Source organism: Bubalus kerabau, chromosome 10, assembly GCF_029407905.1.
Source record: "Bubalus kerabau isolate K-KA32 ecotype Philippines breed swamp buffalo chromosome 10, PCC_UOA_SB_1v2, whole genome shotgun sequence".
Lineage (NCBI taxonomy): Eukaryota > Metazoa > Chordata > Mammalia > Artiodactyla > Bovidae > Bubalus > Bubalus kerabau.
In genome coordinates this window covers 18845756-18861368 of record NC_073633.1, presented here as the reverse complement: position 1 = coordinate 18861368, position 15613 = coordinate 18845756, and the positions used below count along the sequence as shown (strand labels likewise).

At 39.3% G+C, this 15613-nt stretch overlaps 1 protein-coding gene across 9 annotated transcripts in view; it reads right to left on the bottom strand.

Annotated features, from left to right (window-relative positions):
* The window catches only part of MAP2K5 (mitogen-activated protein kinase kinase 5), a 266322-nt gene that overhangs the window by 105265 nt on the left and 145444 nt on the right, over positions 1-15613 (bottom strand). For all 9 annotated transcript variants that reach the window (XM_055536810.1, XM_055536808.1, XM_055536811.1 and 6 more), the window contains 3 exons: positions 14396-14469; positions 13383-13433; positions 3068-3139 (listed from right to left, as the gene is read on the bottom strand). In XM_055536810.1, coding sequence (XP_055392785.1) covers positions 3068-3139; positions 13383-13433; positions 14396-14469 — 197 coding nt within the window. The remainder of the gene's footprint in view (positions 1-3067; positions 3140-13382; positions 13434-14395; positions 14470-15613) is intronic.

Here is a 15613-nt window from a genome sequence, read left to right as displayed (position 1 = left end):
CCCCAAATGAATCTGGTATAAAACACATTGTTGCTGTTTGGTCGCTAAGTCATGGCCCAACTGTTTTGCGACCCCATGGACTGTAGCCTGCCAGGTTCCTCTGTCCATGGGATTCCCAGGCAAGAATACTGGAGTGGGTGGTCATTTCTTTCTCCCGGGGATCTTCCCAACCCAGGGATTGAACCTGCATCTTCTGCATTGGCAGGTGGATTCTTTATCACTGAGCCACCAGGGAAACCCATAAAGCACATGCCAGGGCCTTACTCTTCTCTCTAAAAACTTAATTCACCACCTGTGTTTGGTCATTTGTTCTCACTTGCATGTCTGCTGGGTCATAAGCTCCCAGAATACAGAGACTATGATCCCATAGTTCCTTTCAAAAGCATTTAGTTAAGTATCCCCCACACAGAGGTGCCCAACAACTCTTCGTGATGATCATAATCACACTGCACTTTACATCCTCTAAGGCCATCTCTTCCTCCTTCTAACATGTGGCTCCTCAGGATCTATTTTAAAATGCAGGGAGTGGTAAAACACTGAACTCTTTTCAGCCCTCACTCTTGACCAGTGGTCCTTTTCTACTCCCCACTTTATTCCATGAGCCAAGGCACTCCTCCAGGCCTCCAGGTGTCTCACACTCACTGTTGACACTTTTTCACACAGTTCCTTACACCTTCATCTTATAAATTCAACGAGTCTGTTTTCTTCAGTCTTCTAGAGACTAATAGTTTACCTCCAGGATAAATGAATATGATCAACAAAATCCCAAATACATCAATGGCAATCTTCCTTCCTACACAACAGAGTCTCTTTTTATTAATCTTTGTATCCTGAGCACTCAGCAAAATGCTGGCAGACATATATTTCAATATGCAACATAAATATGTTATATTTATTAAGTATCTGTCTATCTACCTACCTATCTTAACTAGTCTCCCTGTTTCCATGATTGTCCCTCTATATTCTGTGCTCCATAGAGCACCCAGCTATCCTGTGAAAACATATTTCAGATAATTTACTCTCAGAGTAACATCTAAAATTCTGACCATGGCTAACAAGGCTGTATATGATGTGGCCCCTGGCTACCACTCTGAATGTGTTTTTTCCCATTTTTTCCTTGCTAACTCCACTCAAGTAACCCAGGTCTCTCGTATTATTTGCTGTTGCCTGATGGCCTGCTCTTTTCACACCATTCAAGTCTCAGCTCAAAGGCTGTTTTATCGGAGAGGAGGACTCCACTTCATTTTTCCCCAAAGGACTTACCACCACCTGACAAATTATATACTCAGTTATCCTTCTGTTTCCTGTCCCAAACACTCCACCCCCCTCACCAAATGCAACTTCACAAGAATCAAGGATGGAGTGTCCTTCATTACTATATCCCCATTACCTATCTACTCGACATAGCAGGAGCTCAATACAAGGAATGAAGAAATGAATATGAAAGGAAGGAATGGTGTGCTCTAAATCTTAAATTTGTTAGTTACCCTGTTTGACAGTATTGCTATGCCTCTGCATGTTTTTAAGTTACACAATTCTAGAGTTGTTGCAGAAAGTTAAAGAAAGGCAAGAGCAGAGTGCTTACAGTCATAAAATGTTAGTTTGGAGAGGGGCTTAGAGATCATTATTTAACAGAAGAAGAAACTGAGGCCCAAAGTTAAGCACAGGGGCTTGCACAGGGCTACCTAGAAAACCAGGAGCAAAGCTAGAACTGCAACCCAGGTCTTCCATTCCCAGTCTAGGACTCTTTATACTGTACAACTTCTCAAATGTTCCACACTATATCTGGTCTTTTATCAAGTATACTCAATGACAATGATTTAAAATATACAAAGGGTAATTATGTAACAGCCAGAGCTGAGCTCCACAAATCAAAGGTACTAGTTTCCCCTGAAACAGGCTAACTGGACACGCCCTTCAGGATTCTGTTGGGAGACTCAGTTCTGAGCATCTGTTCACCAGCACTGCCAATCTCTCAGCTGTTGCATATATACTGTATTTCCTCTTAGAGCCCCTTTCATGAAGAAGCAGAAAAATATGGTTCAATAAACACTGAATATTTTTGCTTTCTTTCTATACTGCAGGTGAATTGACTCTGAAAATATCTCCTTAGAAATTCAACTGCATTCATGCATTGCAAAAATCACAGAAAAAGCATTTGACCAAAAAAAAAAAAAAAAAAAAAGTGATGGGAATTGTGACTGCAACTCTATCCATGATCTTATTTAAGGAGTTCTTTTTACTTTTTTAAAGAGTTCTCTTTTATCTGAATCAATGCGTGTAAGATACATCACTTGAAACGCTAGTGGATATCTAGGCTCTATATTGCTATAATTCATGCTGAGGCAGGTCTCCATCTAATACAAATTCTACGCATTTCCTTATAGATCAATAATCACTGTACAGAAACCCTAGCACAAAGTTCTAGTGGGGGCACATGTAGCATACTAAAATAAAGTCCATTCTAAATACAGCTGTAAAGAGTAAATACATTAAAACTGTGCTATGTACATATACCTATCCTCCTTCAAATCATTTCATACTCTGTTCCACAACACGTGATATGATTCTAACTGGAATAAGGTGGTTTTTTTCTTTCTATGCAAACATATAGAAATTATACATCCAAATGAGTAGGGCTGTACTCTTTAATAAGGTAATCACCTCTAGAAGTCATATATGCCTTCCAACAAGGCTGCTATCACACATACTTTTTCTGGAATTTCTAGGTTCTCCACATTTCATGTGCATAAGGATCACACTGGAAACATGTTAATAATGCTAATTCTTAGAGATGTGTATTTAACTGGTCTTTTGATGGGAGTCCAGGAACCTGTAATCTTAAGAAGCACTCCAGCTAAGTTTTACACAGGTGATCTGTGAGAAAAAGAACTTTAGAATAGTGATGTAAGGGTATCAAAATAAGGACTACTGAGTTAACCTCTGTTTACATATACACATAACACACTGGAAGTTTAATTTTTTTTTTCAAATCTTCATTTCTCCTAAAAGAATATTTCGGTACAGGTATACATAAGATAAGAGCATCTGTTTGCAATCAACATACCTCCATGAAAGAGATTCCTAAGCTCCAGACATCAGAATGAATTCCATACTGCTCCCCTGAAATTCTTTCAGGCTGAAAGAAAACAGAAGGGAGCTTGTGAGTTGACGTAAGCTACTCCAGGAAACATATATGCTCAAGTAAGCTCAGCTAAGGCAGAGCCACCAGTTTCTGCACAGCACATTAGGAACAGAAAAACAATTTTATATGTATGTGTATTATATAGATAATCCATAGAAATTGTATAGGTAATACAGATATATTAGATATAATCTTATTGAATCCTCAAAAGATCCTGTGAGGGAAACTTTGTTATCTTTAAGATAAAGAAGATGAAGGCTCATATTCGTGAGATATTAGGCAAAGTCCTAAACTAGTAAATGAGCTGAGACTTGAACTCAAACCAAATCCAGTGGCCTTAGCTGTCGAGTGACATATTACAGGATATTATATAATATTATCACGTACTTGCATTTTGAGAGATGGGTCTGAATCACTAGGAATTCTGCTATTTAAAAATTTTTATTTGTATAATATTAAACTTGTAGGAAATTTTTAAGATTAAGACTAGTACAAAGAAAACCCATATTTCCTTAGCCCAGATTCACCTACTGCTCAACATTTTATCCCATTTATCGGGCTTTTTTTTTTTGATATAAAACCAGGGAACAGTTTGAAAGGTCCTTTTGGGACTCTTGGTCCTCCATTCAAGATGTGTAGAAAATACCTGTTCTAACAATTAGCTGCACACTCTCTAGTTCAACAGGACTAATTCCATACTGGCGTGGCTGCTGCCTACTTTCTCTGCCCCTCCAGGATTTGGCATTCAGTAAGGTACTTCACAGAAGTCTTCTGAATGAACACAGGAACAAATGAGTAAGAGAAAATGAGGTCTCACTGAGACGGAATGGTTGCTTAAGATTACAGAGCTAGTAACGGCAGGGCTAGGATCATGACCCATACCTCTTGGCCCCCAGTTCCATACTCTGTTCTTGGTACCATCCCTGGAATTCTTGGAAGTCACCATAGCCATCATCCTTTAAAAGCCTGCATGAGCCACCCTTGGTAGTAACTGGAGTCAGGGTGAGTCTGGTCCACTGCAGATGGGAAGAAATGGGCCTTCACCACTCACCAGTGGGGGATACACCAGGGGTATGGAAGATGTGGGCCAGATACTCTCAGGTGAGTTGGCTTAGTTGGGACCCAAACTTTGTAACCGACTTCCCACTCTCACCTACCAGGCTATCTCAGTATATTTACTGTCTTCTCCTGGGACCATTTTTCATAAAATTACATAAAGCCCTACCCTAAGGTAGCAGGATGGATTGTCTTACTTCCCTTCCTTTATTTATTTAATTTGTAAAATACCTCTCCTACCAAGAATAATTTTTCCCAAGGGCCAAGAGTCATGTGACCATTTCTCCAAGCTGCTAACAGACATGGTCATTCCAATCCCCTCATACTTTTTTTTTTATGTTCTAATCCCCGCTACCATCACTTTTCAAGTTCCACGGTCATATCTGAATGAACTCATTATCCAGTTCTAGCGAGATCCATTCATAATCGGAAGCATCCATATGGAACCAGCCAGCCAGTTACAGGAGTACTGCCATCTTCATCACCATCGACAATGACGCCATTACTCCGTGCATTTACTGAAGAATTTCCATGTGCCAGGCATTGTTCCAAGTGCTTTTCATAAATATCCATACTAGACTGGTACTATTCATCATCCCCATTTAACAGATAAGGCAAATGAGGCCAGAGAGGTTTAATTTGTACCTACTGGGAAAGGATAATAATAGCTACCACTGAATGACCACCTAGTTTGTCCCAGACACTGGGCTAGATACTCTGTATCCTCTACACTTCATACAACCTGACAAGTATTATTGCCCTCATTTTACAGATGTAAAAACTGAGGTTTAGTAAGATTAAATGACTTGCCAAAGTGTAGAGTTATGGATTAAATACTAAATGTATTATTTAAGTACACAGCCAGGATTCAAACCAGGTACATCTGACTGCAAAACCAAAGTTCTTTTCTGTGTGTCAAACGGCCCCTCTGAACTGTAAGTCAGAAGAGCCACACACTAGTCTTGACCTGGTCAGTATTTCTCAAAATACAGCCTTGGACTCATCATCATAGAAGTGCCTGAGGTGCTTATTACAAATGAACTTCCAGTATCAGAATTTCTGGAGGTGGCTCTGGGAAACCTTCATTTTAGAAAGTTATTTCTCTGGGTGAATCTTCAGAAAACTCGGCCCCAGTCACTAAACATGTCTCTGTTTCCTATAGAGGGGACGATCTGCCTTTCTCATCTCTGCTTAGTGCACAGAAAAGGCCCTTCTAAGGCCACCCTTCAATGGCCACCCTTTTTAGATGAAAACTCCTTCCACTCCTCAGGTTGAATTATGAATTCCTGCCTCTGTACTTCTTTAAAATACTCTTCACATCTTTCACATTAATTTATTGCACTGAGTTGTAACCATCCAATTCATAGTCTGCTTCTAAGAGGCAAGGAGGGTTCTTATCTCACATCCAGTACCATGCCCGGCACATAGCAGGCAGCTGGTTCCACAGGTCTGCCCTCAAGAATTCGTACAGTAGTAGGGACTAGAAAAATGTGTCCAGGCTGCTGAAACTAACTTGGGTACAAGATGAGTCCCAATACATAGCAACCCACTCCAGTGTTCTTGCCTGGAGAATCCCAGGGACGGGGGAGCCTGGTGGGCTGCGGTCTCTGGGGTCGCACAGAGTCGGACACGACTGAAGCGACTTAGCAGCAGCAGCGGCAGCAGCAATACATTCTGAATTTATAGAGCCAGGACCTGGTGGCCTAAGACTGCACAACTCAAATCTGTTCTCACACTTGAAGCCAAGATGGCCCACTCTGTCCTCTTCCCTCCAAAACAAAACAAAACAAAGTCAACAGCAAGGTACCACACTACTAAGAGATCTGTGATGAGTATTTTTCAGTTAAAAAGCAAAAGCTAGGTTACTTTCTGACATGACATTTGTCATCAGTATGGAAAGCTTTTAAAGGAAAAATATGACTCTTGTCTGAAGCTCTTCTGCACTGAAGTTTAAGTGTAGAGGGAAAATTCTGGTCTGTTCTTAATGAGAACACTAAGGAGTAGTGACGATTTAAAAGCCAGAGGATCTAAAAAAAAGCCAGAGGATCTAAAAGAGCACTGCTCCAAGATGGCGTGCACACTCCACCCCTCCACTTACTGCTGTGACTGGGCATTAACCTAGGACCCAGATTTAGTTAACTCATTCTAGAACTGTCTCTACTTATAACAAAAGACAGGCTTCCCTGGTGGCGCAGATAGTAAAGAATCTGCCTGCAATGCAGGAGACCCAGATTCAGTCCCCGGGTTGGGAAGATCCCCTGGAGAAGGGAATCTCTCACCCCAGTATTCTTGCCTGGAGAATTCCACGGACAGAGGAGCCCAGCGTGCTACAGTCCATGGGATCTCAAAGAGTCAGACACAACTGAGCGACTTACATTCTCTCATAACACAAGATGCTAGGGTTTACTTGTCAAAAGCAGGACGATACCTGGTACATCCCAACCCTTACTTCTTCCCATGAAGGAATTTCTGCTTAGGGTTAGGCTACTCAGAAAATTAACAAAGTATGCACAAAACTTTAGGTTAGTAGGTAATAACTGCAAGGAGATCAAACCAGTCAATCCTAAAGGAAATCAATCCTCAATATTCATTGGAAGGACTGAGGCTGAAGCTGAAGCTCCAATACTTTTGCCACCTGATGCCAAAAGCTGACTCATTAGAAAAGACCCTGAAGTTGGGAAAGATTGAAGGCAGGAGGAGAAGAAAATAACAGAGGACGACTGGATGGCATCATGGACTTAATGGAAACAAATTTGAGCAAGCTCTAGGAGATGGTGAAGAACAGGGAAGCCTGGTGTCCTGTAGTCCATGGGGTCGCAAAAAGTTGGACATGACTGAGAGACTGAAAAACAATAACAGTATGTTAAAAAAAAAACACACACACACATATATATATCAATATCATAAACAATGGTGTTTTGTTTTTTTTTTTTAAGCTGGCAAGATCACTATGTGGATAGTAGAACATTCAGGTTAGACAGGGTTCTGCAGTCACACTGCTCTAACTCAATCTATCTTCCAGTTCACTAATTCTCTCTCGTCTTCAACATGCTACCAAATAGTGAGTTTTTCATTTTTATCTAGTAGTTTTGTTTGGGACTTTCTCAAATCAACTATGTCACTTTTAAAATTTGTGATCTAAAGTCTGTTTGCAACCTTTTTCCTGCTGGTTCTTTGGTTTGCTCTGTTTCTTTGTGGGCCTGGTTTTCTTTGCTTTACAGTTTTTGTTCATGGAAAAAAAATTTTGCAGAGGTTTTCTGAGGCCTCAGGTTGATGGGTCTACTTCAAACAATAGTCTCAACATGAAGCTCCTTTTCTAACTCAGATCACATATACAAACATCTGGGGTACAAATTTGTGCCAGGGTTAGTCTGTGGCCACAACTTTCCCCCTTTTTCTTTTTCTTCCTGTTGCTCTTTTGTTCCCTGGGATGGGGAAGAGCAGCTTTGGATCTGGTTGGTTGGTTTGTTTGCTTTTGTACTTGGTGGGGTAGGGGGCTCTTCAAGCTTCCAGCATAGTATGGGGAAGATTTCCTCTGAGACCCTCTGCCTTAAGGGAGCCCCCTTATCATTCACAGCTGCAACACATACAAATATCCTCAGCAATACAGGAAAATATCTTCAGGAATAAGTAGCTTTGGTACTCGAACATTCTATCTTCCCCTCTGTTGTAGGTTTCCTTCTGAAAACCATCCTGGGAGTCCCCAGTTGTCTTTTTAGCTCTTCAGTGTATTTGAGATGGTTTTTAAAAGTATTTTAATTAGCATTTTTCAGCAGAAGAGTTGGTCCACATACCCTAATGTGCTACCACCAGAAACTAGAAGCTGGTGTCCTAGTTAAATCTTGACCATCACTACTTGCCCAGCTTTGAGATTCTGGGCTAAAGTTACTTCACCTTTGGTTTCCTTACCTGCGAAATAAAGACAGCATGTATACCTAATGGAGTTGTCTGAAGAATAAATAAATCCATGTAATGTGCTCAATTCAGTACATGCCACATGGGGATGCTTAGTAAATGCTGGCCTCCTTCCAATCATCATCCCTATCACTATGATCACTGCATGAGCATGGCCAACCAAGCCGGATCATGGAATCTGCACAGGTTATAATCCGGGTAAAGATACTTTCCAAGCATAGGAAGAGTCCAGGTGGAAAAAATGTTCAGAAGATAGGAATAGTTATTTAGACTGACTTTCTGATCCCAAATAACAAGTATTTGCATAAGATTTCTTAATTTCAAAACTTCAGGAATTCATAGTAATAATGTCAAAATTTTATATTTGGTTTTAGAAAATTATAATAAATTACAATGACTCAATAGTGGGTTAAAGTTTCAGAGACTTCTATCTTTAAAACAAGAGTAAAAGTTCTAGTGATTAGAATTTTCAAGAAATGATTTAATATAAACCCCCAAAACCTTCTGGACTCCATTTGTAATCCTTCTGGAAGAAATCCTGTTAAAATATAGCTGAAAATGTTTCTTGCTTTGGATTAAAATGTCCATTAAACCTAATTACCTACCTGCCCCTAAGATGTAATGTGTACTTGAACATGCCACTTCATTTTCTAGATCATCGAGGAGGAGGGACCAGATGGCTTTTCAAGTCTCCTACAAGGACCACTGTTTAACATGCCCATAAATTGTTACTGTGTATTTGCTTGTTTGTTCTAATGACTTTATAATCTTAGAAAAGCTTCCCTATCTTTGTCCTAATTACCATTGTCTTATACCTAACATTTCAGATTATAGGAGAATAAAGTGAGACTGTTCACACATGCAAGGCTATTTCTTTATTTTCTTTTCAATATTTGAGCAGTCTAGTGGGTTGCATCTGAGTCATCTGAGGGTCTTCTATACTTTATCACACAAGTAAGATACTTAATACAAAAACTTAAATCGTCTGCTTATAATTAGTGAACAAATCATTTTTGGAATGCAGGTTTCATGAACTGATTCATTCATTTAGCACCATGTGAAGGACTGGATACAGAGAATAAACCAGAATAAACCCTGAATATACTAATCTAGATTTGGAGAGACACATAAATAACTTGGATAGAGTGAGAGGCACAGCAGTTAAAGAGTTCAGTCCCTGGAAGCTGATTACAGAAGTCTGACTCCTCACTCTGCTACTTATTAGCTGTATGAAATTGGTTAAGTCACTTAGCTTCACTATCCCTCGTTGTCACCATCTGTAAAAGAACAATATTTATCTACCTCATAGGGTTGATTGTGAGGATTTAAAGAGTTCAGTTATCTCACACTCTAGCAAAGTAATGCTCAAAATTCTCTGAGCTCGGCTTCAACAGTACGTGAACCAGGAACTTCCAGATGTTCAAGCTGGATTTAGAAATGGCAGAGGAACCAGATATCAACTTGTCAACATCTGCTGGATCATAGAAAAAGCAAGGGAATTCCAGATAAATACCTACTTCTGCTTCACTGACTATGCTAAAGCCTTTGACTGTGTGGATCACAACAAACTGTGGAAAATTCTTCAAGATATGGGACTACCAGACCACCTTACCTGCCTCCTGAGAAACGTGTATGCAGGTAAAGAAGCAACAATTAGAATCGGACATGGAACAACAGACTGCTTCAAAATTGGGAAAGGAATACATCAAGGCTGTATACTGTCACCCTGTTTGTTTAACATATGTAGAGTACATCATGCCAAATGCTGGGCTGAATGAAGCACAAGCTGGAATCAAGATTGCCGGGAGAAATATCAATAACCTCAGATAGGCAGATGACACCACACTTATGGTAGAAAGTGAAGCGGAACTAAAGAGCCTCTTGATGAAGGTGAAAGAGGAGAATGAAAAAGCTGGCTTAAAATTCAACAATCAAAAAAATTAAGATCATGGCATCTGGCCCCATCATTTAATGGGAAATAGATGGGGTAACAATGGAAACAGTGGTAGACTTTCTTTTCTTGGGCTCCAAAATCACTGCAGATGGTGACTGCAGCCATGAAATTAAAAGACGCTTGCTCCTTGGAAGAAAAATGACCAATCTACACAGCATATTAAAAAGCAGAGACATTACTTTGCTGACAAAGGTCCACAGAGTCAAACCTATGGATTTTCTAGCAGTCATGTATGGATGCGAGAGTTGGACCATAAAGAAAGCTGAGCGAAAAAGAATTGATGCTTTTGAACTGTGGTGTTGGAGAAGACTCTTGAGAGTCCCTTGGACTGCAAGGAGATCCAACCAGTCAAAGGAAATCAAAAGACTAAAGGAAATCAGTCCTGAATATTCATTAGAAGGATTGATGCTGAAGCTGAAGCTCCAATAATTTGGCCACCAGATGCGAAGAACTGACTCATTGGAAAAGACCCGAATGCTGGGAAAGACTGAAGGCAGGAGGAGAAGGGGACACCAGAGGATGAGACGGTTGGATGGCATCACCAGTTCGATGGACACGAGCTTAAGCAAGCTCCAGGAGTTGGTGATGGACAGGAAAGCCTGGTCCACTGCAGTCTATGGGGTTGCAGAGTCGGACACGACTGAGCGACTGAACTGAACTGATATGTAAAGAAAAGGGTGATTGGTGCATGGTTCTAATTAAGTGTTCACTACTACTATTGTTTTTATTATCACTGTACTGAAACAGGTATGAATATAAAGTGAGAGAAATAGATGCAAAATGAGTGCACTATATTAGATGACCTCTAATTGTAGATACTCACAATTTATTATTTGTCCTCTACCCTATACCTCCCAGCCCCCACTCATTTCACTCCACCCTCTAATTCTGTCTTTGTTCATCCTCCCAAAGTGATCTCTTTTGTAAGTGCCCTTTTCACATACTATTTGAATCATCAAATTCATATATTATATGCCTTCTTATTCTCTAAAGGTATGCATGGTAAAACTGAAGCCTTTATTATGTCACACATGACATGGCCACATATAATGCCATGTTTCCTATTTTGCCAAAATCTTATGTGGATTACAGAGTGGTGCCACCATACCTGGCTAACTGCATGGAAGGCGCTCAGTAATTACAGGTTGATTAATTAAAGGTACTCAGTGTCAGAAATAGCTTTTACTGGCATAGACCAAAGGTTGGCAAACTTTTCTTGCAAAGGGCCAGACAGTTATTTTTCTCTCTGTGGGCCATATGGTCTCTGCTGCAACTGTCAAAACTACCCCCCTCTGCCACTGCAGCGCTACAGCCCCCACAGACAACACAGAAATAAATGGGCGTGGCCATCTTCCAACGAAACTTCTTAACATTTTTTACTTTGAAATACTTATTAATAAGAAGTGGAAAAACATATTCTGGGAGGTTTTGTACTCTTCACTCAGTCCCTCAGTTGCTAGCACTCTAATACAGCATCACAACACCTCAGGCAGGGGTTAACATCTGTGTCAGAATAAATGTTACTTCCACCTTCCCCCACTCCCAACCTCCGTCCTCACAGCAGTTAGGTAAGTCATGGTCAACAAGAGCCTGTTGAATTGAGCCAAGCTCATGATCTGTGTATCACACTCTTTGCTTTCTAGAGTTTTTCACTTTTTACAGCTTGAACTAGAAAGTGGATAACTAGAGTTCCCTTGCCCAAGAAGCAAAGCCATTTTAGCTTTGCCAATATGAGCTAATGTTTCATAATTTTAATCTTCACCTTTTCAATTAAGAGATGGATGCATCACATACATCCATACACAAAAAGGAAAAAAAAGTTATTTCTTTAACGTGTACCTGGGAAATACAACTGTAACCTGGATTTGTACATTCAAACATATTGCAATTTAATTATTAGAGCTAACGCTACTAAGAACACAATGGAGAGTGGAAAAGTTATTTCATTAATTGTTTGTTTTAAGTCAGAGTATTCCATATTTTTTCAAAGACTGACATGGCATTTGGCATGGCTTTGTTAATTATAAAAGTGGCTCACCAATCTCAGCTAAGCTGGTAGAGCCAAGAGGGTGATTGCGTTTTATAAAAAACAGGTATGGGGACTTCTCTGGTGGTCCAGTGGTTAAGAATCTGCCTTCCAATGCAGGTTTGATCCCTGGTTGGGGAACTAAGATCCCACATGCCATCCCATGCATCGCAGTTAAGACCTGATGCAGCTAAATAAATAAATATTAAAAACTAGGTGTGGTGACTCAGAGATTAATTTTTTGTCACATTACCCAGAAAAATGAGAAATAATGAATTTTCTTTAAAAACAATGCAAGGCAAAAATTAACTATTTTGGTATCTCAATTTAAAAAATGCTTTGTATTGTTCTGAGAATAAGATCCAGAGTTCTATCCATATTAACATCCTTTTAACAAAATAATATATGAACAAAGAACACTGAGAATAAGATCCAAGGTTCCATACATAGTTCGTTTAACTCATATAAAGACTACTTGGAGTGAAACTGACTACCTGAATAAATCTAGAACCCTCATCAAAAAACTAAACCTAAGATATGAAAACAAAACGTTGCTCCAAAAATACTAAATAAGTTTCCTGCTTGTCATTTCCCAGCACCCTACTCTTGAAGTGAAAGTGGAAACCAATAAATAAAAGCAATTTTATGAACACAGATAACTTCACTTACTTAAAAGGTAGGCAAAAGAAAAAGGTCAAACCCACATTGGTATCTGAAATAGTTCTATGCTTCTACTTCTTATTCCTGGTAAATTTGTTTCAGAGGGACTAATAAGTTATCTTTTAATAGACATGAACTCAAATAAACAGATGACAGATATAATGTTTGACAGGAAAATGTCTGCTAAATCCTTACATTCAGAGGCCCATAAGTAATAATTTAATTTTTAATTAATAATTTAATTTTCATCTGGTGTGGAAGCATGCTTATTCCTGGAAAAAACAGTTGATCTTATTGACTGACATTTTGATATACTTTAAGGTTAATTTAATAAGCAATGAGGCAAAGTAGCTAATGTGCTGTAAGATGCAATTTTTCTATAGGATTGCATTCAAAACAATTTTATATTTGAACCAACCGGTTAAGTCAACAAAGTGAGAGAAGTTGGTAGCTCCTGTATAAACCCTAACATCTTTTAGGAAGACTTAAAAATCAAATCATGACTGGATTGACTTCGTAATTTATGACCTGTTAGGCTAAAGCTGTGGATTTAATTCAAGAACTGTACATTACCAAGTACATAAAGATGTTGCTTTTAAATGTTATTTTTGCATAAGTTTACTTACCGCCATATAAGCATTTGTTCCAACATACGTCTTGGCTATAGAATTCACCAGCTATGAGACAAAACAGTCTGTTAGAACAATATAAAGATAATGTGGAAATAAAATGGGCAATTATTCCTCATTTAACCTACAATCATCATTTCTATAAATCAACTAAAAATTATGTAAAAGGGAACAAATTTATCTACAAAGGCATTAAAAATGATTAAATCTCTTTTCTTTTGAATGTGATTTCCAATTTAAACAAGCACAGCTTTACAGTTTATAGCAGATAACCTTCAACAATTCACTTAAGCAGGATGCTTATCGCTTTAGTACCCCAAACCCGCCTGATATAAAAAGTCAATTTGAAGTAGAATTTGAACACACTCATTTTTTAGTCAGATGGCTCAAGATGTGAATGAAGCCCCATGCGTTACCAGAATGAAACGAACACTAAATACGCTGGAGGGATAACAGACTTTGACAACTCATAAGACAATGATGACCTTCGCTTTGGTCTTCGTGTTTGGCTGGGAGTAAAGGTGGCTGCAATTCAAATCAACATCACGGCATGCTCATGGGTCACTATCACCAGGGTTCTCAGGGGAGGCCCAAAATGGAAATTAATTAAAATTTGTGCTGCGCATTGTAATGGCCCTCCACCATTGTTGCTCCCAATATTAATTCTTATTGTGGGCCAGTTGGGCTCCCCAGGCACAGCTCCCACTCTGCCCTCCCTTTTGTCTGGCCAAAACGCTTTCATATCAAAGCTGCATATCAATGAAGTTTGCTATTCGTAAGTAGTAATTACAATATCAGCAGTTTTTACTGTCATTAAACAATGAACAATCATATTCTGATGAAGGCAACTCGCTCAGAGATTAAAAATGAATAACACAATCCCAGCCGACGAGAAGATGCAGAGTTCTGTTTGTCTGGCAGCTAGGTGATTTTTCAATCCAGAGAGAGAATGAAAATAGGAAGTAGATGTTACAGAGACGAGAACAGATCAGGAGGAAAAAGAGACCTACCTGAGTGCTAACTCCAAAATCACACAGCTTGACTTGTCCTCTTGTGTTTACTAGCATATTGGAGGGCTTCACATCTAAAAAGGGACCAGAAAAACCCATGTAACTAATTCAATATCTACCGAGCTTATTCTAAAAAAAGCACACACACACCAAACCATATTGCAGAAATGACATCATCTGTTCAACCTAGAATTCTAATCACAAATTTAATGCAAAGCATTTTATCTGGAGGCAAAATGTAAGGTCCTAACTCTCTCACTTCCAACCATTTCTGGTTTCTGTAGAGGCAAGAGTTTATTTATTTCATGTGAAAGTCAAATAAAATCTTGGCTTCCAGCAACAGTAAACACACCTAACACCCTACTCCAGCTTTCAGAAAAAGTAGATAAGAAAATGTAGCCTTCTTGCAAAAAATTTGTACAAAATGGCTTAGCTTTGCTCTTAATGTGAAACTGTTTCTCCCACCTAAAAAGTAAGGCCAAAGGGAAGCCAGTAAAGAAAAAATCATTCAAAATGTTTGCTGTAACAGGTTATATCTGATTGAAACAATGCAAGTGTGAATGCAGTACTGCTTTTTCCTAGTTTTACATGCAAACCATACTTCAGATAATCCTCAGAAATTGACCTAAAAGATGTATGTACGTGTGTGCATGCATGCACTTATCAGTCTTTTATTTATCCCTCTCATCCCTTATATCATTTTGACTGTTTTTAAAGTTAACAAAAGAACTGACATAGCTTTTGCCAAGGCAGTCTGCTAAATAGACACAAAGGGTTTCTGTGAAGCATCGTCAGTGATAACAATAAGCCTTTTCAGGAATTCAAGGAGCCAACAAAAACCATCCAAGCAGGATGAGACCACAGCACTTCTGTTGGTACAGGACAGCACCTGCTTCAGCATTTCATCTTCAGCAGCAAAAGTGGTTTGGAACAGACAGCTTGCTGTATTCAATAGAATATATGACCATAATTACTCCAAGACTGAACAAAAGACTCAGAATTTCTATGTAACATCTAAAAAAACTGTGAGTTAATCTCACACTGCCCATCCAATCTGCAAAAGGGTACCTCCCAAAAAATATCTTGCCAAGAGTAGGTACTTAACTCAAACTTCAGGTTCAAACTCAGTAACCAACGATTACTGAACCCTACCGCCCATGTGACAGGCATCTTCTCATACGTGTGCTCGTTCAGTGTTGCCTGACTGACACCAGAATA